General features: G+C 39.4%; 1 protein-coding gene and 1 long non-coding RNA gene across 4 annotated transcripts in view; one reads left to right on the top strand and one right to left on the bottom strand.

Moving 5' to 3' along the window:
* Window positions 1–27977, top strand: part of LOC132394044 (aldehyde dehydrogenase 1A1-like) — a 75240-nt gene that overhangs the window by 6537 nt on the left and 40726 nt on the right. Inside the window, exons 2-6 of one of the 3 annotated variants that reach the window (XM_059969698.1) lie at window positions 9360–9432; window positions 9531–9646; window positions 10229–10333; window positions 21656–21796; window positions 26714–26843. In XM_059969698.1, coding sequence (XP_059825681.1) covers window positions 9554–9646; window positions 10229–10333; window positions 21656–21796; window positions 26714–26843 — 469 coding nt within the window. In that variant the 5' untranslated portion in view covers window positions 9360–9432; window positions 9531–9553. Of the gene's footprint in view, window positions 1–9297; window positions 9433–9530; window positions 9647–10228; window positions 10334–21655; window positions 21797–26713; window positions 26844–27977 lie in introns of those variants that run through there. The other 2 variants (XM_059969697.1, XM_059969696.1) reach the window with 2 other exon arrangements.
* On the bottom strand, window positions 18–8702 carry LOC132394046 (uncharacterized). Its single transcript, XR_009512149.1, has 2 exons — window positions 2152–8702; window positions 18–1698 (listed from the first exon to the last, which is right to left on the bottom strand). It is a non-coding gene; the product is annotated as an uncharacterized LOC132394046 (long non-coding RNA).

Raw genomic sequence — 27977 nt, 5'->3', positions numbered from 1 at the left:
TTTTATTGCTTGTATGATTTGTTTTTTTTTCCCTGCACATTGGGTGTTTGAGGGTCTTTCATTTAATGGATTCTATTGGGTGTCTTTGTTTTGTGGCTGCCTCAAGGTTGTACATAGTATACATACTTTGATAATAAATGTAATTTGATCTTTGAATTTTGATTGGGCTGAGAGATTTGTAGAAGCACTGTTCATGGTAAAGTTGGCCATGGAAATTTATAGTAGATTTTTCTCATCATGGAATACCTAATATAGTATGGTATGCATTTGTCCCGTGACGTCTAATGAGAAGATAATGAAAAGTATGTGACAAATCTATTATACTGATAATATTGCTATGGCAACAGATATATTGCACAATGAATGCCAACATTTTTAGTAGTTTTCCACAATAAAATGAGGTAGTATGTGAGTAATTCATGACACGGGCAATGAAGAACTAACTTTAACCACAATCATAGTCAATCTAATTGTACAGAGCAGTTCGCACATAAACATAAATACTTTGTTTACTCAGAAACAGCACCTGGTGATAACACAACACTATCAGGAATTTCCCCCCTCCTTCCCTATTCTTCCATTCCTCATACTGGCTCCCCTCTTACCTCTTCTCTTCTTCTCCCCTATCTAATACCTCCTCCTCTTTCCTGTCTCCCATTGTCACTCTTCTCTCCTATCAGATTCCTTCTCCTTCACCCCTTCATCTTTTTCCGCTATCACCTCCCAGCTTCATCCCCCTCACCTGGCTTCACAAATCACCTTCTATTTTGTACTCCTTCCCCTCCCACCTTCTTGTTCTGGTTTCCTTTCCAATCCAGATGAAGGATCTTGGCCCAAAACGTCGACTCTTTATTCCTTTCCATAGATGCTGCCTGACCTGCTGAGTTCCTCCAGCATTTTGTGGGTGTAAACATCAAGAAAGAAACTGGAAGGTGCTAGAAATGAAAAACAGAGCTCACAAAGCACAATCCACCCAATTGATTGCTCAGGAACTTTGGAAAACAACCTTATTTCAAAGCTTGGAGTGACAAATGTGCATTTACCATAAGGGGTTGACCTTTCTGTCCTTCACCATGCTTGAATTAAATTAAATTTAAATGACTTTATTACTTACATTCTTCATATGAGGAGTAAAAATCTTTACATTACATCTCCGTTCTAATATGCAATATGCAATTATAGTAATTTATAATAAATATTATGTACAACAGGATAGTCAATATAACATAGAAATACAGTTGCGTCAGCACAAATTAAGCAGTCTGATGGCCTGGTGGAAGAAGCTGTCCTGGAGCCTGTTCGTCCAGGCTTTTATGCTGCAGTTCCATTTCTCAGATGGTAGCAGCTGCAACCAGAAGTTGTTCTGCACCTAGTCATTGATAAACAGATCCAGTCCAGGCTGCACATCATGGCTGAGAAAATACTTCAGCAGAAGATAGCAGACCTACAGCAAGGAATAATCTGAACATTTTCTTGGTGTGCTGCAGATGATGAGGAAAGGAAATTTCCTCCACGAGTAGGGAAGGGAGAGATGCCAGAAGCATTAATGCACATCTCAACGAAAACACTCCTTTTCCCAAAAAAATACATCAGTCTTTTTCAAACCTTATTAGAGACTTGGCTTCAGACCAGGCATTCTGGTTGTTTGGATAGTTCAATAAAATGCTTCAGCCACTGCCATTATTCATTCTGAATGGGCTGCAACAAACAGGAAAACTCAAGTTTTTTTTATTAAAAATTTTTTGACAGATAATATTGCATTCACCTATAAACCCAGTAAATAATGGGTGAACTAAAGCATTTAATTGATTGGATATATGCTGACTGTATTATCTATGGTAGAGTTTTTCATCATCATACACAGACCCTCAGAATCACAGATGACTCGGCTTCATTCCAGGTGATTGCTTTATGTAAGGTGGGACCTGTAGACTACCAATGGTGACAGGAAACTCCTGATGGAATAGAGAGGTGGGTAATTTTTGAAGTGGTGCACTCCTTTCATTACTTACATGGGCTTCTGTGTGCTCCTAGTGCATATTTTCCCAGATTTCAGTGCCATCCAGAATGTTTCTTCATCATCATTATGAGCCAGAGATAACCAGGAGTCAGTGTAAGTATGCACCTTTTACAAGGAAGCATTGAACTTACCTGTAAATATTTTCCAATGACTGCCTAGTGACGTCTTCCCATAGACAGGACTCAGAATGGAAAACTGACTGAATGTAATTGGAGCTTCAGAACTAGATGCATTAGCCTGGGAGAGGAGACTGGTATTGGTTCCCTTAACCTTCCAGTGGTTACGAGCAATTTCTACAGTCAGTGATGCTGGCATTTCTCCAGATTTGATATGCAAACTGTATACACATGAAACTTCAGGAGTCCGGCCCAGCAGATTACATACACTGCAGCAAAATTAAGGCTATGATCTTCCAACATATTTTTCTTCTTATGGTTGAAGGTTATGGTGTTGCTTCAAGACACTTCAAAAGTTAATTTCAACATCAGTGCAACACACAAAATGCTGGTGGAACACAGCAGGCCAGGCAGCACCTACAGGGAAAAACACTGTCAACATTTCGGGCTGAGACCCTTCAACAGGACTGTTGTTGTTCAACATCAGTGCCTGTCTTTCTGAGAAGTCGGCCTTGTGACATGGGATGTAGTTAATATTTTCCATAATTTCAATATGGGACATTATTGTCAGAGAGCATGTGTTCTATAATGGGAGCAGTTTTGTGGAAGATATTTGTTTTCTTGACACTGGATATTGCATATATGACAGCAATTGAAAATCTGGTTGAATGCTGCCATAACAACATCTCATTCAACATAAGCAACACCAAAAGACGAAGAAGCTGGATGCTCAAGAGACAGTCCTCATAAGGCAGTTGGAGGCAGAGAGGGACAGTAACTTTAAATTCCTTGGCTTCATCGTATCAAAGATTCTTTTAAGGAATCAGTACATAAGTGCCATCACAAAGAATGCAAAAAAAGCACTTTTCTTTTCTCAGAAGCACACGTAGACTTGTTATGTCCTCTAAAACTTTGACAAACTTCTATAGATTCACAGCAGAGAATATCCTGACTGGTTGCATCATGGCCTGATATAGAAACACCAAAGCTCAGAAATGGAAATGCCTATAAAAGGTGATGGATACAGTCCAGTCCATCAAAGGCAAAACACTCCTCATCATTGAGCATATTAACAAGAAGCACCCCCACAAGAAAACAGTATCTGTCATTAACAAACCCTATTATCCAGGCCATGCTGTCCTCTTGGAGTACCTTTTGCTTCTGAGACCTTGATTTTTAGTTGGGTAGATTTAAGAAAGTTGGGTAAATTGACTCCGATGGGAGGGCCTACAGGCCTCTGAACAGTAGCCTAGATGTGGGAAACAAATTACAACAGGAGATAGAAATGGCATGTAAAAAGGACAATGTTACAATGCTCATGGAGGATTTCAATATGCAGGAGGATTTGGAAAATCACGTTGGTGCTGGATCACAAGAGGGAGAATTTATAGAAAGTGATGAGATGGCTTTTTAGAGAAGCTTGTGCTTGAGCCCACAAGAGGAAGGGCAATAAGGGATTTGGTGTTGTGTAATGAACCAAACTTGATTAGGGAGCTTAAGGTAAAGAGACCCTTAGAAGACAGCGGACACAATACAAATGGAACTCACCATTAAGTTTGAGAGGGAGAAAATAAAATCAGATGTATAACTGTGGAATAAAGGGAGTTACAGGGCCATGAGAGAGGAGCTGGTTAAAGTTGATTGAAGTGGATACTAGCAGGGATGACTGCAGAACTGTAATAGTGGAGTTTTTGGGGACAATACCGAAGATGACAAGATAGATAGATCCCAATGATGAAATATTCTAAAGGGAGGATGAGGCAGCCATGGCTGACAAAAGAAGTCAAAGTCAGCAAAAAAAAACAAAAGAGAAGGCAAATAATATAGCAAAAGTAGTGGGAACTAAGAACATTGGGCTTTTAAAAACCAACAGAAGACAGCTAAAAATCCATAAGGAGCAAATAGATGAAACATGAAGACAAACAAACCAATAATATAAAAAAAAACCAAAAGTTTTTTTTTCAGATATATAAATAGTCAAAGAGAGGCAAGAATAGATATCTGACTGCTAGAAAATGACACGAAAGGGGCAGTAATGGGGGACAAAGAAATGGTGGATGAACTTAATAAGCATTTTGAGTCAGTCTTCACTGTTGAAGACACTAGTTTATACCAGAAAGTCAAGAGTGTGCAGGGACAGAAGTGAGTGCAATTGTTATTACTAAGGAGAAGGTACTTGGGAAGCTGAAAGGTCTAAATGTAAGTAAGTCACCTCAAGCAGATGGACTACACCCCATGGTTCTGAAGGAGATAGGTGAGGAGATTCTGGAGGCATTAGTAATGATCTTTCATGAATCACTAGACTCTGGAATAGTTAAGGAGGAATGGGAAATTGCAAATACCTCACCTCTCTTTAAGAAGGGAGGGAGGTAGAAGATAGGAAACTATAGACCTGTAGCCTGACTTCAGTGGTTGAGAAGTTGTTGGAGTCCATTATTAAGGATGAAATTTTGGAGTACTTAGAGGTACATGATAAAATAGGCCAATGTCAGCATGGTTTCCTTAAGGGGAAAACTTGTCTGACTAATCTGCTGGAATTTTTGAGGAAATAATGAACAGGATAGATGAAGGAAAGTCAGTGGAGGTTGTTTGCTTGGAATTTCAGAAGGCCTTTGACAAGATACCAGACATGAGGCTGCTTAACAAGGTAAGAGTTCATGGTACTACAGGAAAGATAATAGTATGAATAGAAGATTGGCTAACTGGCAGGATGCAAAGGCTGGGAATAAAGGGACTTCTGACCTTTTTCCAGTCGGCTGCCAGTGACCAGTGGTGTTTCACACCATTTTCAGTGTAGGGACTGCTTTTTTCATATTATATGCCAATGATTTGGATGACAGAACTCATGGCTCTGTGGCCATGTTTGCAGATGATATGAAGATAGGTGGAGGGTCAGGTAACATTGAGGAAGCAGGGAAGACAGATTGGGAAAAGAAGAGAGAATGGGAAAAGAAGAGGCAGATGGAATGTAGTGTATGAATATGAATGGTTATGCACTTTGGTAGAAAGATTAATTGCCTAGACTGTTTTCTAAATGGGTCAAAACTTCAAGAATCAGGGGTGCAAAGTGACTTGGGAGTCCTTGTATGAGATTGCCTAAAGATTAACTTGCACGTTGAGTCATTGTTAAGGATCAATGTTATTTGAGCTCCATTTAAGAGAACTAGAATATAAGTGCAAAGATGTAATGCTGAGGCTTTATAAGGCCTAAGACCACACTTGGAGCATTGTGAGCAGTTTTGGGCTCCTTATCTAACAAAGATGTGCTGGCATTGGACAGGATCCAGAGGTGGTTCACAAGAATGATTCTGGGATAGAAAGGGTTAACACATGAGGTGTATTTGATGGCTCTGTACTCACTGGAGCTTAGAAGAAGAATAAGGAGGAGTCTTATTGAAACCTATCAAATATTGAAAAGCCTAGATAGAGCGCATATGGAGAGGATGTTTCCTATACTGGGTCAGGGAATAGAGGAATGTCCATTTAGATGAGAGATGAGGAGGAGTTTCATTCGTTGCCTGAGACAGCTGTGGAGGCCAAGTCATTGGCTGTATTTAAAACAGAGGTTATAGATGTCAAGGCCCTCCTAAATGAAATCTTAAAACTGTTCGTTCTAGTGGGTGTTGCTTGCCTCTCTGAACCCCTAAGTTCACTGCATTTTTGGTTCAAAGCAAGTTGAGATCGTGGTGATTTGAAATGTTGGTACCAAATAATTCACTTATGTCATGGCCACAGCAGGTTACTGATCCATTTTTGGAACTTCCAGTTCCCATTTGTCGTTTAGGCCACAGATTTTCTAATAATCCTCAGATGTATGCAGAGTTGTTTAAGTTCTGTTCCTTTGATATACAAAAGGATATTGAGGTCCATAACCCTGTAGAAGTAATAACACAAGTGGATCGTAAATACAACAGATGCTGGAAATTTTGAACAGCATATGCAAAATACTTGATGAACTCTGCAAGCCAGGCAGCATCAGTGGATGGGTTTAAACAGTGGACATTTTGGGCCGAGACCCTTCAGCAGGATGGGAAAGGAAGAAGACAGAAGCCAGAATAAGAAGTTGATAGAAGGGGAAGAGTACAATCTGGCAAATGATAGGTGATACTATGTGAGGAAGAAGGTAAGTAGGTGGGGGAGGGGCATGAAGTAAAATTTTGGGAGGAGTTGGGTAGAAGAGTTAAGTGAATGAAGAAGTAATAGAGAGGATAGTGGACTATGGAAGAAGAGAAAGGAGGACTTGGCACAAGAAGGACTTTATGGGCAGTTGAGGAGAAAAGAGAAACGGTGAGCAGGCAGCCAGAATAGGAAATAGAAAAAGAAAAGTGGTGGGTGGGGGGGGGGGCAGAAGGGTTGCAATTACTAGAAGTTAGAGAAATTGATGTTTGTGTTATCAGGTTGGAGGCTAACCAGACAAAGTATGAGGTAACACTCTTCCAACAAGAGAGTGACCTTATCATGGCAGTCGAGAAGGCCAAGGACAATTGGAATATAATGGGAATTTGGAGTCACAAGTGGACAGTGTGACAAAGAAGGCATACAGCATACTTGCCTTTATTAGTTGGATCTTTCAGTATAAAAGTTGAGAAGCCACATTGCAATAATTTAAAACTTGACAGAGGTCACATTTGGAGTATTGTGATTAGTATTTTGTGTCAGTCTTCACTATGGAAAAAACACCAGCAGCATGCCCAAAATTTGAAGATGTCGGGGGACAGAATTGACACTATTACTAAGGAGAAGGTGCTTAGTAATTATTGGTCAGCTAGCCTGACCTCAGTGTTTGGCAAGATGTCACAGTCTGTCACTAAGGATTAGGTAGAAGGCATGTGATAAAATAGGCCAAAGTCAACAAGGTTTCCATTAAGGGAAATCTTGCCTGACAAATCTGTTGGGATTCTTTGAGGAGACAATGAGCGGGATAGACAAAGGAGAATCAATGGATGTTGTTCATTTGGATTTTCAGGTGGTCTTTGACAAGGTGCCACACATGAGGCTGCTTAACAAGATAAAAGTCCATGGTATTACAAGAAAGGTACTAGCATTAGAAGTTTGGTTGACTGGCAGGAGGCGAAGAGTGAAAGGCTGGCAGTGACTAGTGGTATTCCGTGAAGGTCAGTGTTACGTCCACTGCTACTCATTTATATGCTAATTATCTAGATGAACAAAGTGGTGGCTTTGTGGCCAAGGTTGTGGATGAAACAGAAATAGTTGGAGGGGCAGATAGTGATGAGGAAGCAGGAAGTCTGGAGAAGAACTTAGATGGGCAAAGAAATGCAGTGGATGGAATAATGTAGAGAAGTGTATGGTTATTCGCCTTGTTAGAAGGAATAATGGCATAGACTATTTTATAAAATGGGAGAAAGCTCATGACTTGGAGGTGCAAGGTGACTTGGAAGTCTTAGATTCTATAAAGGTTAACTTGTAGTTTGAGTCAGTCGTACAGAAGGCAAATTAAATGTTGACATTCATTTTGAGAGGACTAGGATATAAAAGCAAGTATGTAAAACTAAGGCTTTATAAGACATTGTTCGGACCTTGTTCAGAATACTGTGAGCAGCTTTGGCCACCATATCTAAGAAAGGATGTGCTGACATTAGAGATGGCACAGAGGAGATTTATGAAAATTCTCCTAGGAATGAAAAGATTAATATATAAGGAGTATTTGATGACTCTGGGGCTCTAACTCTCTGGAGCATAGAAGAATGAAAAGCCTACTGGATACTGAAAGGCCTAGAATAGAGGGCATAGATAGGATGTTTCAAATAGTGGAAGAGTATAGGACCAGAGGGCACAGCCTCAGAATAGAAAGACGTACCTTTAGAACAGAAATAAGGAGTAATTTCTTTAGCTGGTGGTTAATTTGTGGAATTCATTGCCACACACATCTGTGGAGGCCAAGTCATTGAGTACTTTTAAAGCAGAGGTTGATAGGCTCTTGATTACTAAAGGTATCAAAGGTTACTGGGAGAAGACAGAATGGGAGGGTTGAGATGGAAAATAAATCATCTACGAATGACAGGTGGAATTTTGATGGGCCAAATGACCAAATTCTGCTCCTATGTCTTACAGTCTTATTGTTTTCTCATCACTAAGTTATGGGCAGACATTTACTGCAGAAGAGATTCACCAAGCTGCTTCCTGGATTAAGGCATATTAGCTGCAAGGAGAGGTTAGACTAATTATGCTTTTTGAGTGTTGGAGCCTGAGGGGTAACCTGATAGAGGTACATAAAAGCATAAGTCAGTCTTTTTTCCCAGAGTGGCAGTGTCAGATACGCTTTGGCCTGAAGCATTGACTGTACTTTTTTCCATAGGTGCTGCCTGGCCTGCTGAGTTCCTCCAGCATTTTGTGTGTGTTGCTCAGATATCCAGCATCTGCAGATTTTTTTCTTGTTTGTGTCAAATAATGGACAGCATTGATTTAAAGTGAGAGGGGGAAAGTTTAAAGGTGGTTTCTCAGGCAAGTTTTTGGCCAACACTTTGGGATTGCATGGATGAGTTTTGCAAGGTGGATAGAAAATTTCAAAAGCATATCTTATCAAATGAGCTACATTAATGTAGTGACATGACCAAAGACAATGTTATGTCAAAATTCTAAAACACTTCCAGCATAGAAAAGAAATCCAAAATAGTTTTTTTAGCATAAAATATTAAATGAAAATATTCACAGATGGCAATTAAGTATTACGCCTGCATATGGGGTAAGCTATCTGTGCCCATTTGAGAAGTACGACGAGTGACACAAGTGCACTAATGTCTATTCGTGGCACTGTATCACGACAACTACAGTAAAAGCCAATAAAAGCAGCCAGATTTCAGTGAAGTTGAAAGCGAATCTAGAAACGGTGATATAGGTACCCTGTGAAGTAAGAACAGGAGCGGTTCCCACAGAGGGATCTGGAGCATATCATTCCACTCTGAGTCCTGACTTTAATTTATGTCGATCAGTTTGCCGATTTAGATGCAATGAGGAAATTTTTTTTAAAAAAATCTGACTAGTAGAGCTGCTTTTAACTTAGATCTCGCAGGATTACTCGGATCATCGGTTTTTGTAACAAAATACATTACCATCACATTTTGTAACCTCACGTTCCAAGTACTGATTGGAAAGATTACGAATGGCTCGCAACCAGCCGTGACCCGGGTTATTCTATATGCCGCTGCCGAGGGGTGGGGATTTGTCCTTTGCACGTGCCATGTTCTTACATATCGTTCTTGCAGCCAATCGTTTCATCGAATGTTCACAGAGTTTAATAACTCTGTTTCAACATCTTGTGACTGACAGCAAAAGCAGGTAAATACTGCAAACTTTTTTTAAAGAGGAGCGGGGTGGGTATATCATTTGGAAAGCTTTATTTTTTGGTGACTGAACTTGAACTGGGCCTTCTCTAGGAACACAGGCAAACCAGCAGGTCATGAGTGCTCCAGCTGCCGGCTGCGAAACTCCAGCTCCAAGTCCTCTCAGTCAGCCCGTGCCGTTGTCTGAGCTGGAAATCAAACACACAAAGGTGAGTGCGGTTTCACAAGCGTACAACTAGCCCCCTCACGCCTGCCTTTCCCATCTGTGATCTCAGTGAAATCCAGCATCATGTACTTTAACCCAGAAGAGCCCCAAATAAAATGTCGGGTTTATAGACATTGCTATGAGCGGAAAACAAATTTTAGTGATTAATATATAGGTGGCATTTTATAATGGGGCGAAAAAAAAACAGAAGGTGAACGTTCTGTCTTCTCGCAGAACTGAGGCAGTTGAAACAACCTGTTGAGACTAAAAGGCAGTCAACCGGCCTGGCGAACAATCCTGTCACACCGTTACTATCAAGGGGATTTACTAATAACGTCCTCAGCTTGCCGCAAACTTTAAAATAAAATTATTCTGATGCATCTGTGCAAAACGCCAGACAATCTGGAATCTTGATCCGCGCTTTATGTAAAATTTAGTATCACCTTAAGGGTCAGATCTGCAATTAGATCCGTGGATCGCTACCTATTTACCCCGAACCGAGGGTATACTGGCAACGAAATCGGCAGTGAAAGTACCGTGCCAGTTCGAGCTGCTGCCCATTTTGTGTGTTTTTGCTTCATTGCAGATCTTCATAAATAATGAATGGCATAATTCCAGCAGTGGCAACAGGTTCGCAACCTACAACCCGGCCACTGGAGAGAAAATCTGTGACGTGCAAGAAGGCGATAAGGTGGGTGTAGTTCGTTATTTCAATGACCCCCGCGGCCGCGCTAGTCCTGTTGCATCTGTGTCTACTCCCCTGCGTATTTGAACGACGACGAAGTGAGACCATTTTGGCAAATCCCATCAGTCATCTTCCGCTCATATATTCACAAAGCTTTGCAACTTTACCTCTTATATGCCCACCAATTTCCCTCTGATTTTTGGGGGAAAAATTACCTATCGTAAAGCGGAGACATGGGGGTGAAAGCGGGACAATTTTCCTCCCTAGGATGTTGTGTAAACTGTTGAGTTCTTCAATCCTTTTGTGTGTGCAAGTATGATTTACGGTGGCCTATTAACCTGCCAGCAGATCTTTGGGATGCAGCAGGAATATGGAGCATTCGGGGAAACTCGCACAGTCATGGGGAGAATGTGGGAACATTACTTTGATGTTATCTGAAGTCAGGATAGAACCCCTAAGTCGTGAGGCGACATCACTAACTGCTGCACCTTCTTGCTGGTAGAGATCACAGGCTTGGGAGATGTCAGAAAACCCTCTACAAGTGAATGCAAATGCATCTTGAAAATTGTTTATACTGAAGCCACAGTGCACAGGTTAGGAGAGAAACTGTTTATAATGCGTTATTGGAAAAGCAGAGAGGTTATGATTTAGTTAGGTAGGGTCCTGATGCAATCACACCTGGAGTACTAGTTCAGTATAGGCCTTCTCTGGTAATGTAAGGGCTATGGACTTCAGCCAAGCACTCATCTGATCCAGAAGCTTAACTCACAAGGGATCCACAGAGACTTGGCATATTGGATTCATATTTGGTTTGACCATGAACGGCAGGGGGTAGTGGAGGAGGGTGTTATTCTGGCTGAAGGTCTGTATCAAATGGTGTCTCAGACCTCGTTATTTGTGAGATTTGGACAGAACGCGGGGGGTGGGGGGGAGGTAGTGTTGACTGAGTAGTAAGTTTGCAGATGACACAGAATTTGGTAGGGTTGTGTGTAGCGAAGAAGACTGTTAATGAAAACTGCAAGTCATAGACCAGTTGGAAATTTGGGCTGAGAAATGGTAGATGTACAGATGGATCTTGGAGCACTGGTCGCTGGGTCCCTGAAATTGAAAACACAACCAGATAGGTTGGTACTATTGACGTTATTGGTCAGTGCACTGCATAAAAGCCATGCAACAGCAGTATAAAACTTTGGTTAGACCACTTTCAGAGTATTGTGTGAAGTTCTGTTCAGCACACTACAGGGAGGATATATAGGCTTTGAAGAAGGTGTAAAAGTGGTTCATCAAGTTGGAGGCTACCCAGAAGGAATATGAGGTGTTGCTCCTTCAACCTGAGAGTGGCTTCATCATAGCAATAGAGGAAGCCATGAACCAATATGTTGGAACAGGAATGGGAATTGGAATTAAAATGGTTGGCTGGGAAGTCCTGCTTTTTGCAGCTAGAGCAAAGGTGCTCGACACGGTGGTTCCCCAGTCGCCATTGTGTCTCACCAATGTCGAGGAGGCTGAACTAGGATCACTGGATAGAGTAGATAATCCAAACGGGTTCTCAGGTGAAGTGTTGCCTCAACTCAAAGGACTGTTTGGGGCCCTGAATGGAGGTGAGGGAGGAGGTGAATGAATGGGTTTAGCACAACTTCCACTTGTATGGATAAGTGCCAGGAGGAAGATTAGTGGGGAATGATGAATGGACAAGGAAGTCACAGAGGGAGCAATCCCTATGGAACAGGTAGAGTGAGGGGAGGTAAAGATATATTTGGTGGTAGGATCCTGTTGAAGATGGTAGCAGTTGTGGAGAATGATGTGCTGGACGCGGAGGTTCATGGGTTGGTAGGTGAGGATAAAAGGAACTCTACCCTTGTAAAAGCAGCTGAAAGATGGGCTGAGAGTGGAGGTTCAGGAAATGGAAGAGATTTAGATAAGGGCAGCATCAATGCTGGAATTTAGTTTTCCATTAATTGTGAAGTCTATTTTCCCTGGAGGAAATGTCAAGTTCTAAAGTGCACAGATTTGAGAAAAGCAGGTGAGTTCAATCGTTGAAGACATGGAAGAGGTGTTTTTTTTTCTCAGAAGTTTTTGCATCTTTGGAATTCTCTTCCTCAAGGAGAGTGACAGTTGAGCAAACAATTTTAAGGTGGTGGGACTGACTGGGGATAGATTGGAGTGTGAAGCTGAATACACCATCGGTCCAGATGTGACCTTATTGAATGGAAGAGCAGGCCCAACGGACCACTTGGCCTATTCCTGCTGCTGCATTTATGTTGATTTACATTGGGGAAGTTGTATTGTGGATGCAGCACCACAATGGCACAGGTTTTCCTTTGAGTAACCTACAACAAACAAAGGGGAAAATAAAATCTGTGGCTTTGTAGCTCCAAAGTGGCTGCTTTGGTATAGGAGGTGGAAAGGAGAAGAGTTGTATGTTCTTCCATAAGGCAGAGGGCCACAAGGTCCTCTGAGAGCACAGTGAAAGGAAAGAGCTGGGACAGTCGATTGCAGAAGTTAAACCTATGAAAAGGTAACTCAGGTGTCAATATTCCAACAGAGTCAGTTTACTGTTCAAGTAATTCAGATGAGGATTTCAAGTGACAAACTGTAGAAAAAAAAGTTGAACATGTATTATGAAATTCTTCCCATGTGTGTATGGATTTCCTCTGGGTGTTCCAATTTCCTTCTATAGTCCAAAGGTGTACCCGTTAGTAGGCTAATTTTTTATCATAAATTGTCCCGGGATTAGGCTAGTGTTAAATAGGTGGGTTGCTGTGCAGCTAGGTCAGAAAAGCCTGAGCCACACTAACACAGAATAAATAAAAAGAAAGAGACATGGATCGATGGATAGATGATTTATGAATTGTCAGGCCCACCAGAAAGCTCACACACAATGAAGAAGTATGGATAGTTCTTCCCCAGCTTTAACAGGGTAATGACAAGTAAATAGTGGTGACACTAAAGCCCATACTTTCCAGTAAGCAAGTGGTGAGCACCCATTAACCTTGATATAGGGGATTAGGCCAGGTTCTTATTCCTTGTTGCATTCCATGATCTGGATTTGAAACATCAAGTGTTGGCTGGCAGTGAGTCACTGACAACATTTAGGGATTTTTGTTTCATTTGCAAATATATACACGGAAATCTCAAAGTTGCAGGAGTTTCAAAGGGTACGGACAGCAAATGCTAATTTGCAGCTAATTCACAACATTCAAACTAATAAACTTAGCAGTCGAGAAAATTAAAAAGTATGTTTTACATATAGCAATACATACAATTAAATTAATTTTAAAACACTTTAAAAACCTCTAGATTCTATCTTCTATGAATTTTGTTTATTCAATCTTATTGAGGACCATTTTTTATATATAAAATATATTTATACACTTTTATTGCAATGTTCTTTACAAAAGTTGGTAACGTTTGATGTGTATTATATTGCAAGGTCATCTATTGTTTTTGGTTAATCACTGGAGCCACCAGATTGTTATCTGAAGATTGGGGATGCATTCTTGCTGCACTGCAATTATACTACAAAGCATGGAGATCATTGGAGATCACAGAAGAGTAGATAAAATAAAGTGCTTGCTACCCCTGTGTGGTCTAGTTGCCCAGTGGTTAATTGTGAAGCTACAGCAATAAATAGCATGAACGGTCTCAGACCAAAACGTTGACCATATATTCATTTCCATAGATGCTGCCTGACCTGCTGAATTCCTCCAGCATTTTTTCTCTGTTGTTCTGAATTTCCAGCATCTGCAGAATATATTGTATTAACAAATAGGAGACTTCTGCTTCAATTAGAAAATTAGAATGTGATTTATGAGAAGTCATGAGATCCAATAAAGTATCTGATTATTTTTAAAAATGTAACTTTACTTTAAACTACAGTTATAGTGTACTCACTGTAAATTCAAAACCTAGAATACGAGCTTAAGCTTCTGATTTCAGATGACTGATTGCAAGTCTTTAATATTCCAGTCATTATGGTTCACTTAGTCACACACTTGCCCATAATTCAGAAGGCTCTGTTTGAAATGTAATCCAGAAGATTGGAATAAATGCCTAGGCTGTCATTCCAGCGCAGTGCTGAGGGATTGCTCAGTACTGATTTTGATGTCTTTTGCCTGAGAGATTAAACTAAGGCTATGTCTTCTCTGAAACATTGCAGAAGATTCTATGGCTCTACTTTAGACTGCAGGGGTGTTATAGATACCATGTGAGCAAATTTTTGTTCTTCAATCAACATCACGAAAACTAACTATCCATAAGTCATTACATTTCAATTACTATAAAATATCTTCAGCTTTAAATGTCTTCTACATTACACCAGTGCTACCCTTCTGAACTGATTAATCAGACGTAAATTATTCTTCTTCTTCTTCGTCCTCCTCTTCTCGGGCCATTAGTTCCCAGTTGAACATAGGTCACTGATAACTTCTTGTATCCACTGTCCAAAGCCAATGGTATAGTTGGAGTTCATCAATGTTTTTGTAATCCATTGTATCCACTATATAGTGCATTGGTCTATACAGCTTCACCAGAACCCTGGTTGGCCAACCTTACCCAGTTCCACCTCTCACGATGGGGGTGTAGGGTTGGACTTTGAGAGACTGTCAAATATAAATGGTGACATCAAAAGTACTGTGGAAAGTAGCTTTCTTTCCTTCTTGGTAGTAGGCTGGTTGCTGCAATGGAAAACTGACTCCAGGCTCCTGCCTGAAACGTCAACTGTATTTTTCTTTCCATAGATGCTGCCTGGCCTGCTGAGTCCCTCCAGCACTTTGTGTGTGTTGCTCAGATTTCCAGACTTTTGCAGACTTTATCTTGTTTCCAAACTACATCATAATCTTCTTTGTTGGTGTGCTGAACAGTACACTCGGCATTATTTAGCGCACTTTATTATGTACACCTGTACTCCTGTTCATTAATGCAATTATCTAATCAGCCAATCATATTACAGCAACTCAGTGCAGGCTTGGATAAGAGGTACAGTTGTTGTCCAGAGCTATCACCAGAATGGGGAAGAAATGTGATTGAGTGACTTTGACTATGGAATGATTGTTGGTGCTAGATGGGTGATTTGAATACATTAGAAACTGCTTTTCTCCTGTGATTTTCATCCACAAGTCTTTGGAGTTTACAGAGGATGATGTGAAAATGAAAAAGGAAAAAAAATCCAGTAAGCAGTGGTTCTGTGGAGAAAATACCTTATTAATGAGAGAGGTGTGAGGAGAACGGCCAGACTGGTTGAAGCTGACAGGAAGGTGACAATAACTCAAATAACTATGCATTGCAACCGTGGTGTGCAGAAGAACATCTCAAAATGCACAACACTTTGAACCTTGAAGTGGATGGGCTAAAGCAGCAGAGAACAACAAACGTACACTCAGCGGCCACTTATTACGTGCAGGAAGTAACTAATAAAGTGGTCACTGAGTGTACAATAGTTATTATCACAGATGTCCTTGCCTCCCATTTTATTTTTATAGTTAGGCATCTTGAATTCTACCTCAATCACCTGCTTACTTACTCAAGCCCATCACCTGTAGTGGGACCGTGGCCAATGACAGCAGCTTGCCAGTGTCTGCTGACGTTGGAACTACCGTTGCCGTTTTTAGCCCTCCTCCTTTTGCAGCTTGGCTTGGAACTGCCACAGGCAGAATTTCAATCAAACTCAACTGAGCTTTATTAATTAGGGTTACTAAACCACAGTATTTGCATCTGACTGCATGAAGTGATGATCCAAATAGCCATTTATTTGAAACCAGGTTATAGCTTGCAATCAATTTTATGCAGCTGTGCAAATCTGTATCTTGCTAATTCCTTTCCAGCCCCCAGTGACCTGTCCTCTTCAGCCCTCTGGGATAAACAATTCCAGAGGTTCGCCACCCTCTGCGACATTTACTATGCAGCTCAGTTCCAAATGATTCTCCCAAATGTTGCAGCTCTGTCCCATGTTTGTGCCCCGTCTGTTAGATAAAACATATTGATATAAGAGAATATTAGCACTTTTACTGTAGTTATCATCTTAGAGGCATGGAATACAAAAGGCTACAAAATCACAGTCATGTTTTGTAACAGCATCATCAGAAAGTAACCCCAAAGAGCTTTACCTGGGTAATATATAAGCTATTACTTTTTAAGATTAGGCTATTGAAGAAGCTCATTATTATATAGTGATGAACCTATCAGCAAATAACATTTAATAACAATGATGTTTTCACAGTAATCAGTCAAAACTGAAGGCTACTGCAATGGCCATCTTCATTAAAATGTATTCAATACATCTCAGTTAAGATGACTATTGTGATGACCTTCAGTATTGACTATTGAAGGGACTTCATTCCTTTTAAATACTATTTGCCAGTATATTCATCACAAATATAATTGTGAGCTACCACTGAGACATGCAAGACCAAGTAACTCAAACAGAATTGGGCAAAAAAGAGGTAAAACTAAATTACCATAAGGCAAAACAAGAGGAAAAATTGGGAAGGATATAAAAATTTTATCATTAGTGTATTTCATAATTTCTAGATGATAACTTAATTATCATCTGCTCACACGTAGAGGACTACTCAAGTGTAACTAACCTATACAAAAGAGCAAAAATATCCAATCTTATCAGCTTGTACATTTAGCTTTCTCACAGTCCTCTGTAAAGTAAAGGAAGGGATCTTAATTGGTATCAATGAGTAATACCTGAAAACCAATAATTTGTTCAACCAGGCTCCGTTTCTGGAAAAACCTGATGATTCTGAGTCTCCTGGTGGCTTTGGTCCGACGAAGCCTTAATACCAGAGGATAGATGACAGTAACTGATTTTGATGTTAAGGTTGCATTTGGAAATTATGCACTAAGGAACATTATAAATCTGAGTTCAGTAGGTAAAATTATCTATTGGTTGGCATAGAGTTCTTTAAAAGTGGCAGTGCAAGTAGATAATGGGGTTATGAAAGCATATAAGATACTGGCCTTCATTAGTTCGGACACGGAACACAAGAGCAGGAATTTAATAAATTGTTGGAGTACTGCATGCATTTCTGATCATCATGCCAGAGAAAAGATAAGAGGACAGAGGAGATTCACTAGGCTCTTTCCTGTACCAGATGAGTGGAAGTCACAGTGGTAGGAAAAAAATGCAGAATTGAACCATCACTGAGCCCTCATGAGTAACAAAAGTAGTCACTTTTGCTTATACCATAAGCAGTTAATGCGACATTATTACAGATTGAGGCATCAGTGTTCAAAGTACAGTTTTGTCGTCTTCTATAAGAAGTTTGTATGTCCTTCCTGTGAGCATATGGGTTTCCTCCAGGGTCTCCGGTTTCCTCACATAGTCCAAAGATGTACCAGTCAATTGGTCATTGTAAATTGTCGTATGAATAGGCTAGTGCTAAACAGGTGGTAGCTGGGTGATGCAACTTGTTGGGTCGAAAGGGCCCCTTCTGTGCTGTATCACTTAGTAAAAATAAGTACATTAAATAAAGTGGCCACTAAGTGAATGTTCATGGCCTTCTGCTGCTGTTGCCCATCCACTAAAAGGTCTGATGTGTTGTCCATTCAGAGATCTGTTCTGCACACCGCTTTTGTAATGCATGACTATTTGAGTTACTGTTGCCTTCCTGTCAGCTTGAACCAGACTGGCCATTCTCCTCTGATCTCTTTTGTTAACAAAGTATTTTCACCCACAGAACTGCTGCTCACTGATTTTTTTTTTTTGCACTATTCTCTGTTAAACTCTAGAGGCTGTTGTGCGTGAAAATCCCAGGAGATCAGTGTTTTCTGAGATACTCAAACCACCTTGTCTGGCGCCAACAATAATTCCATGCTCAAAGTCACTTAGATCATATTTCCTCCCCAATCTGACATTTGGTCTGAACAACAACTGAACCTCTTGGCCATGACTATATACTTTTATGCATTGAATTGCTGCCACATGATTGGCTAGTTAAATAATTGTATTAAAGAGCAGGTGTATATCTAATAAAGTGACCTCTGAAGTGTATGGTTAGTTGGACCAGCCATGTGACTATGAACATAACACAAAATTGGATACTTTGTGAAAAGTTATTTGTCTCTTTCAAAACTCTTCAATGGTCTATAAGTTTCAAGGTTCTAAATTAGAGTACAATTACAACAGTATTCAACAGCACAACATATCCAAAATGGTGTCCTACCAATAGAGCAAATATCAATTTATTCACTGGCTTATCTTTCAATACTTGTGACCACTACCTCTAAAAAGGGCATAAAATAATGTAATCAATTACTTTTGAATTGTAATCTTCCCTAAAGTGCACATGTTCATCATTGCTAGGTCAAATCTTGAGAGTTCCCCATCTGAGAGCACCATGGAAATGCCATTTGCAGGTGTTGGCTGGACCAAGAAATCAGGACTGGAAGAAACAGTTGGACTCCAATGCAGATTTAGATTCTGAAGGCCTGCCTGTCCAGCTTTTGCCTCTGCCTATCAATCCTGAATGATAGTGCAGTCAAAATTAGATATATTTTCTGTCATCATCAGACAGACTTAGATTGAGATTTTGGTGGCTTTCTTACTGTAACTTCTTATGTCTTTTGTAAACCATAGTGCTTTTGCAATTCAATGCATTTATTGTTGTAGATTCTGAACGCAAGTTTTTTTTTAAATCAGCAATTAGAGGATATGATCGGGTGATCATCCAAGTGGCTTAAAGCATTTCCCCGATTCGTTACCAGAAGCTTAGTGGTAATAACTGTCCGGCAAAAATGCCAAAATTGTAAAGGTCAATGAGGAGAGCAAATATCATTAAAATAATCCAAAAAAAAACAATTTTTTTTAAAGTAAATTGAACTTCGCTCCTCAAACACGCAAACTAAGAATTGCACAAAGGAAACTTGTTTTGGTCTTTGCCTTTACTGCTTTTGTTAGTTTACTGAACTTTTGTTCTGAATTCTAAAGAAAAAATTGTAAAAATGAAATTTCTAGTATAATGGTTTGTGTAAATTAAATTATTCTATTTAAAAGGAAGGAATCTGCTTTTCTATATATAAAGGTATTGATTCAAGATTACATTACCTTCACACTGATTTTCTCTGACCATGAAGGAATTAGATTAAATCCAATTGCCCTAATCAATCTGCTAAGGAAACTGCTGCTACAGGTGTTGCATTTTGCCAGCTTTCCTAAAGTAGAAGATTTCTCCCCCCAATGTTCTTTCCCCATTCTTCATCATGTTCACTGCATAAAAATTATATGAACACACAGAACGTTACAAATAGTAAATATTGGGAATCGATAGCTGATCGGTTTGCTTTAAAATAAACTTTTCCAGCTTTTAGATCTTAAATCATAGTGTGGAATTTCAAACCCATTTACCTTTGGAATGTTCTAATCTTATCTTGAGATCTAAGTAGATTATTTTAGTTTTATAGCCTGGTGGTAAACCCTGTTAGATAATGTTTTATTTATGGTTTTATTTATTTTATTTTACTTAGTGATACAGTGCGGAGTAGGCCCTTCCAGACTTCCGATCCACACCACACCTGCAACCCCAGACAAATCCAATTACTTACAGAACAGCGCTGAAGTCTCTGTACATCCTCCCCGAGCTGCAATAGCATCATGCTAACTGCTACACTACCTTCGTGTTCCAAGTTAATAAGAATTCTAAGTTAATAAGATAGGAGTGATGATATCAATGCTGGCATTTTTATCCACCTTATTTTCTCCAAGAAGATAACTGTGAATCTTTTAAGTTGACTATATTGGTATTTGTTGAATTCAAGTCATTTCATAGTATTAGTTAATGTATGTTGATGTGAAACTAAAGTCAGAAACCAGGTAAGGAAAATAAACATCTTTCTTTAAAGAGCATTAGTGAACTAGTTATTTTCATATCCTCAAGATCTAATTGGCTTGTGATACAGATCAGACAAAATCTGATTGAACAGTAAACTAAGTATGATTTTCAGGAAGGTCATTTTGTGTTCTTAAACTATCTTCTAACAGCTTCCAAACCTGAGTTCGCTTCCTGCACATCTTGTAAGTACTTAACTATAGTATAAAAATTCAAACGCTTGTTATATTAAGTACTGTATGTGTAGTTCCAAAGTACAGTGCTGAAAGTGGCCTCATTTCCTTGCAGCTTTCGAATGTGGATAGTAACAGAGATTATTGGCAAACTATGATCACAGCAGTTTCTTTAAACACTTCTGGTTGCTGCTTAAATAAGTCCCCTTTCTTACCACTTGTTAAACTCCATCAGCTCCCCCCCCCCACACAGACACACAGACAGACACACAGACAGACACACACACACACACACACACACACACACACACACACACACACACACACACACACACACACACACACACACACACACACACACACACACTATACCAACAACCACACTCAGAGCATATCAACAATGGAGGCATAGCCACAAATATGCATTTGAACTTTTATTTTCATAAGCAAATCTTCCCTGCTTACTTTAGGTTTAGCTACAGCTGCACTTTAATTTAAGATGAGATATGTTAAATTAAGTGAGATTTCATTAATTGAAAAGACTGTGCACAATGTAACAAGGCTACATTGAATGGCTAGTGATGAGAGTGACACACTGTAGTAAGATATTGCCTCATGAGTTGAAGATGCATAGCCCGAAGAGTCAATGGTGTTATAACAAAAAAATCATACATCAAACATCTGTAAACTGAGGGACATTGATTCTGCCATAGCTTCAGTATCACTCTGAATCTGCTCTTCTTGCCTGCTGTATCAAAGGAATAGATGTTCAATGATCACCTACAAAAATGGATGCAAAAGTTCTGGTCTTATTTCCTTTAAACAATATCAGCTTTAATTTTTTTCCATTTTTCAGATCCTTATTTTTAATGTCTTTTGACACTTTGAAGTACAATGATGATTTAAACAATGGAAAGTTGGGTGAGAATGATGAATTGTGCACTTGTATGGCCATTATTTCAAGCGTTGAAGTTAGCTATTACTACTCAACAGGTCAGGCAGCATCTGAGGAAAGAGAAACAGAGTTAATGTTCCAAACCTCTGCTGACTCTGTTCTAATGAAAGGCCATGGACCTTAAATATTAATCTTGTTCCTTTGGCCAAAGGTGCGCTGAATAATTCCAACAAATTCTGTTTTTATTTCAGATTACCAGAATCTGGATGTTTTTTTGCTTCTGGAAAACACTTTTTATTATGAAATGTCTTTATCTTAAAAACTGCATTATAAGTTATTAAAATGCTTAAACAGTGCTTTTCCTACACTGTTCAACTGTCATAAAACCTCAGAGTAACAGCTTAGGTTATGAATTGTTTCCCTTAAGGTGGAAGTTGATAAGGCTGTAAAGGCAGCCAGAGATGCCTTCCAGATTGGATCAGTGTGGCGGAGGATGGATGCTTCTCAAAGAGGAAGGCTCTTAAATAAACTTGCTGATCTGATGGAACGGGATCGTGTTGTACTGAGTGTAAGTTTTGATATTACGCTTTCACATTTGTACACATGAAGATTCCAGCATTATTTTATTGACACACCTTTGTACAGATGTCACATGTAACAATTAGCCAGAGCTTGAATTTAGCAGAACTTCTCAATTCCTGTGCTAATTACTGCTTTTTCCCCAGTTTCCATAAAGTTATATACGATTCCTGGTTAAAATTAGTGGACCCTGTAGTACAAAGTTTGCCAACCTTTTTCTAGTCCAACACCCCCCGAAAAGCACTTTCTTACCTGCCAACACCTCCCTAAAGCACCTTCATACTTGCCAATGCCCCTCTTAGGCACAATATACTTTCCAGCACCCCCATAGTGTAAAAACATGTCGACCATATGTTAACATGAGAATTTTTATTTTTCTTTAAACTTTTATTTTTAATTAAACCTATCTTACGTAGTCCTTGTGCGCTGTACAGCAGCTTCAATATCAATGTGATCCCTGAGCTTGATGAATTTTAGCAAGAGTTGAAATTTTGGTTCAATACGTAACAGCAAAAGCCTTAAGTCCCCACGTGTAACAATGTCCAAGCAGTTTCTGTTTTTTGTGAGTATGTGGTTAACTGCACTGAAGCCTCTTTCAACAAGGTAGGAGGATAGAAATGCAATGAAGAGCAGTTTGGCACTTTTCCAAAGACCAGGAAACTTCGCATGATAGTGCAGCCACAAATCACAAAAGCCAACATTTTTGAAAAGCATTTTTGCTTCTTCATCATTCTGAATTTCGATAATTTCTTCTTACAAGCTCTCTTCCTATTCTTCCACCTTGTAAAGAAATGGATTATTTGCCCAGTCTGGAATTTCCAAATTATTCAAATCCTTGAATCAATTCCGAAATTCCATTTTCAATGACTGCAGGTGTAAGCAGTACTCTTGCAAACCACCAACTGTGAAAGAGAATGCCCGACTTTCCATGCAGGGAAATTGTGAGAACATTCTTTTTCCAATGTTTTGCTTATATTTTTCCAATTTTCTGATAAGAGTGGACACTGCATTTTGGCCTAAGTTAAAATTCTCACCCTGCAATTACATATTTAGAATGTTCATTTTGTCATACAGATCGGCTAGGTACGTCACATTGCCACGTAAAAGTTCAAGCATGTTGGCTCTGAGCAAAAATTTGACCAGTGTCTAAAGGATCAAAGAAATGTGCTAAGCAGCAGCCTTTTGACAACCGATGCACTTCAGTGTGAAGAAGCAAGCAATCAAACTCTTCTTCACTATCTTGGCATAACTGACAAAATATTCTGCTAATTAATGGATGATCATTAATTTTGGTGATAGCAAATATTACATGAGTCTTGCTTGAAAAAGTCAGTGGCTGTGGCTTTTGGCTGTGAGACATTGACAATGAATTACACCATACATTGCAAACTGACTTGGAATTCCTTTTTTCATAAATGCCACATGGCAACATGTGTCACATATGGTGCTCCATCTGTTGCACAAGAAGTCAACGTTCTAATCAGAATACTTTTATCCTCATTATATCTTTTGAGCTCATCGTAGATTGATTCTCCATTGATATTTGTTTTTATCTTTTTACAAAAGAGAATCTCTTCATAAACTTTCCCATTTTTGATAAACCATACATACGCCATTAGCAATGCTTTGTTGTCTCACACAGTTGACTCATCCAGTTGTATATCAAATTCTGTTTTTTGTAGCTCTGCGCATAATTGATACTCAATGTCTTCACTCATTTCATCAAAACGATGAGTCACAGAGTTGTTACTCAGAGGAATTGATCTTAAAATACTGGTATTCTTTCTGAGAACAGTGGTGAGCACTTCTGATACAGCAGGCATTATTAGTATTTCACCAGTTGTATGAGATTTTCCACACTTTGCTATCGTTTTGGAAATGTTATAAGAAGAAATGAGACTGCTATCAAGGTCATTTTTAGATTTCCTGGCAAATGACTTGAATGTGCAATGCCTTTCAAATGCTTCTTTCCTCTTCTGGAACTGTGTAAAACCATAATTAGCCTTTTTAAGGTGTCTTTTACTGAAGTGTTCCTGCCATCTTGATGGTTTCATGGCTTCGTTAGACAGTACAGTATTACAAGTAAGACTCATGGGGCATCACTTATCTGACAGAAATAGAATAAAAAACAAATTCCAGGTATGTAACAGTGTATTGACACATTTCCTGTAGTTTCTGTTTCTTAGCAGGACTAGAATTCAAGGCATCACCACCTTCAAACTCATAAAAATATGGTGTACATATTTATCCATCATTATTGAGGCTAAATTAAAATTAAGAAATAACACAAACAGGGAATTCCTATCAGATAATGATGACTGAAGCAAGTTGACATGGATGGAACAATGGTAGTGGCACACAAAGGAACAGTGAGACAAAGATGAAGATGATCACAACAGTGAAAATTACTTTGTCAAGGATTCAGATTGGAATCTGAATGTTCGTCGGGATAGAGAGGTGTTTGGCAAGCTAACTTTATACTATTCCAGTTAGCTTGATTGACCAATCACATAAGGTCTCACAATCACCAAAGTTGGTTCTTGACCGCACATGAGAAGCCAATGTCGCTTTGAACACCTCAGCGGGTTCACTGATTGGTTCTATTTCAAGTTTTTGATGGTGTGTGCTCACTGTCTGCAGAGCTATGGTTCTTTCTGTGTTCCAGTTCCTTATCCTATTTTTGGAAGTGCCTGCTCTACTAACAGTCAGTCAGGTCTCGTGCCTCAAGTTAGCACTTACTGCTACTGCAAGGTTCTTGAACACCCCCCCAACACCCGCTTAGGACACATAACTGCCCCCCATTGGGAATCACTGCTGTAATATTTTATCATGTGTGGTTGTCAGTGATTTGACTGACAACTATCAAGATCAGGAAGATACATTTCTCTGCACACAAATATGAAGACCATTGTGATCAATGTGCATTCCGATATGAAACAGCCTGTCATCTGTTTTAGAACAGGTGTGAGGTCAAATCATTGATTTCCACCAAAGGTTAAATCCTTTTGAAAATAGTTCATTATTTCAATTACAAGGATCCACTGTTCAGTCATAAAGAGTCATCAACACATATAACACAGATGGGGCCGTTGGACCCATCATATCCATACTGTCCATTGAGTACTCACCTCTGCTATCCCCATCTTCTACCATTTGGTCCATATCCTGCTGTGATTTGGTGATTCAGGAGTCTCTCTAGATACTTCCTAAATGTTGTGAGAGAGTCTGCCTCCACCATCCACTGTCCAAATTCCAACCCACTATCTGGGAGCAAAATTCCTTTCCCTGATCCCTTCTAATTCTTCTGTCTCCTTATCTTAAACCTATATCATTTGATTTTAGACATCTCTCCTCTGGAGAAATGTTTCATACTAACTATCTAATTAATGCCCCACATACTTTTGTAAACATTACTCCTGTCCCTCCTCTACTCCAAGATAAACCAACCCAGTCCAGTCTCTCTTCAGAACTGAATGCTCCATTGCAGACAACATTCTGACAAGTTTCTGCAACATTCTCACCACTGCAGGCAGCTCTTCATGTTTGGTAAATTGAATAGACTTCTAACTGTGACCAAATCAATGTTTCATAAAATTGTACTATAACATCCCTACACTTTTATACATTTATAATATCCATTATATGTGTACCACCTTTCTTTTATCTGTGCTGCTATCTTCAATGATCCTTAGACTTTTACATCTAGCTCCCTCCATCCTTCAGTACTTCCTGGGAGTCCATCATTCATAGTGGATATCCTAACCTTGTGTTGGTGATAAAAGTGGGGTTTTTGAGTTATAGAGTTATAAGGAAATACAGCACAAAAACAGGTCCTTCAGCCCATCTGCTCAATGCCATTTAAACTGCTTACTGCCATCGACCTGCACTGAGACCATAGCTCCCCATGTCCCTGCTATCCATGCACCTATCCAAACTTCCCTTAACCATTGAATTCAAACTCACATGCACCACCTGGGCTCATTCCACACTCCCACAACGTGAGTGAAGAAGTTTCCCTTCACGTTCCCCTTAAACCTCTCACCTTTCACCCTTAACCCATGACTTCTGGTTATAGTCCCACCCAACCTCAATGGAAAAAGCCTGCTGGCATTTACCCAATCTACAGTATACGTGTCATAGGAGCAGCAATCAAAGTCAGCTGGGTGAGCAGCCGTAGAAGGTTCCCATTGCAGCCACTAGGTTTTCTTCATGCAGAGAATGAATGTTTGGAGATAGGGATTTGGAGCCAGTCAAGCAGAATGTTTTGGAGGATGATAAGCTTCTTGTGCACAGTTTGAGGTGGAGAGTACTTCATCACAATCCTAACTTGTACTTGTCTCTTGTAGATGGCAGAAAGGTTATGATGTGCCAGGAAATGTGTCACATGCTAGAAGTTACCTGATCTATTCTTGTAGCCAGAATACTTGACATTGTTAAGTGACTGGTCAATTGTGACCACCAGGATGTAGCTAAAAGCTCCAGTAAATGTATTCATTGTGACAGCAGTACTATTAAAATGGGTTTCCTACCCTCTAGTTAACACACCATTCTATGCTGCTAAAATCACAAGCTGATTGATATTTTCCAGTTAAAGCCCCATGAGACTTGTGGTATTTTTCTGTAAGCAATTAATAAGAGAAACGTAAAGATCTGCAATGGATAGACTAAAGATTACTTATTGAACTTCACTCATCCGTGATCATGTCCGTGATTTTCAAAGAACAGTAAAATTATACTGAATTGCATCAGTGTAGATAATTGATAGAAATATCCTTATACCATAATTCTTAAATTATGATTAATTTAAATTCTTCAGTTATTTAATGTTTCATCAGCTAATTTTGCAAAATTATTAAAATTGAACTAAGTATACATCATCATATTGATTTTTCCCCTTTTATTTAAGACAATAGAATCTATTGATGCTGGAAAGCTCTTCCTTCAAGCATACTTTATTGACTTAGATGCTTCAATTAAAACAATACGTTACTATGCTGGCTGGGCTGACAAAATCCAAGGATACACAATTCCTGTTGGTAAGCTTTAATTTATACTCAATAATTGTGTTAAGTGGTCTGCCCTTGAAATAAACATTGTGGGAACTTTTTGATAATGTAAGAATGTTTGTGGAAGAATGTTTATTTTTGGCCGAATTATTGCAATCTGCCTGTTCAGAATCAGAAACAAATTGTCTTAGTATATGACTCCCAGTACACATGTTAACTGATCTCCTTAAGCATGAACTGTTTGGTTGGAATGTCAAATTATTTAAAATTTTCATTCTACCACTATGTTTGCCTCCAGACCAAGCAATATGTTTGATTCCTCAGTGCAGGGATGGTCAGAGCTGGACAATAAATGATGGCATTTCCAGCAACAGAATCAAAATCAGGTTTATTATCGCTGGCATTTGTTGTGAAATATGTTGTTTTGTGGCAGCAGTGCAGTGTGTTACATAAAAAACTATAAATTACAAAAAAATGTATAAATTTAAAATAAATTAAGCAAGTAGTGCAAGAAGAGAGCAAAAAAAATATTGAGGTAGTGTTCATGGATTCATTGTCCATTCAGAAATCTGGCAGAGGGGATAATGAGGTGGGTTTTCAAAACTTGCAGGGAGATTTATGCCGGTTAGAAGAATGGGCTGAACGTTGGCAGATGGAGTTTAATGCTGAGAAGTGTGAGGTTCTACATTTTGGCAGGAACAATCCGAATAGAACATACAGAGTAAATGGTAGGGCATTGAGGAATGCAGTGGAACAGAGAGATCTAGGAATAACAGTGCATAGTTCCCTGAAGGTGGAGTCTCATGTAGATAGGGTGGTGAAGAAGGCTTTTGGAACACTGGCCTTTATAAATCAGAGCATTGAGTACAGAAGTTGGGATGTAATGTTAAAATTGTACAAGGCATTGGTACGCCAAATTTGGAATATTGTGTACAGTTCTGGTCACAGAATTATAGGAAAGATATCAATAAATTAGAGAGAGTGCAGAGACGATTTACTAGGATGTTACCTGGGTTTCAGCACTTAAGTTACAGAGAAAGGTTGAACAAGTTAGGTCTCTATTCATTGGAGCGTAGAAGGTTGAGGGGGGATTTGATCGAGGTATTTAAAATTTTGAGAGGGATAGATAGAGTTGACGTGAATCGGCTGTTTCCATTGAGAGTA

The sequence above is a fragment of the Hypanus sabinus genome, chromosome 5, assembly GCF_030144855.1.
Source record: "Hypanus sabinus isolate sHypSab1 chromosome 5, sHypSab1.hap1, whole genome shotgun sequence".
Classification (NCBI taxonomy): domain Eukaryota; kingdom Metazoa; phylum Chordata; class Chondrichthyes; order Myliobatiformes; family Dasyatidae; genus Hypanus; species Hypanus sabinus.
Note: the sequence above shows the minus strand (reverse complement) of the source record. Positions and strands in the feature narration are given on the sequence as shown.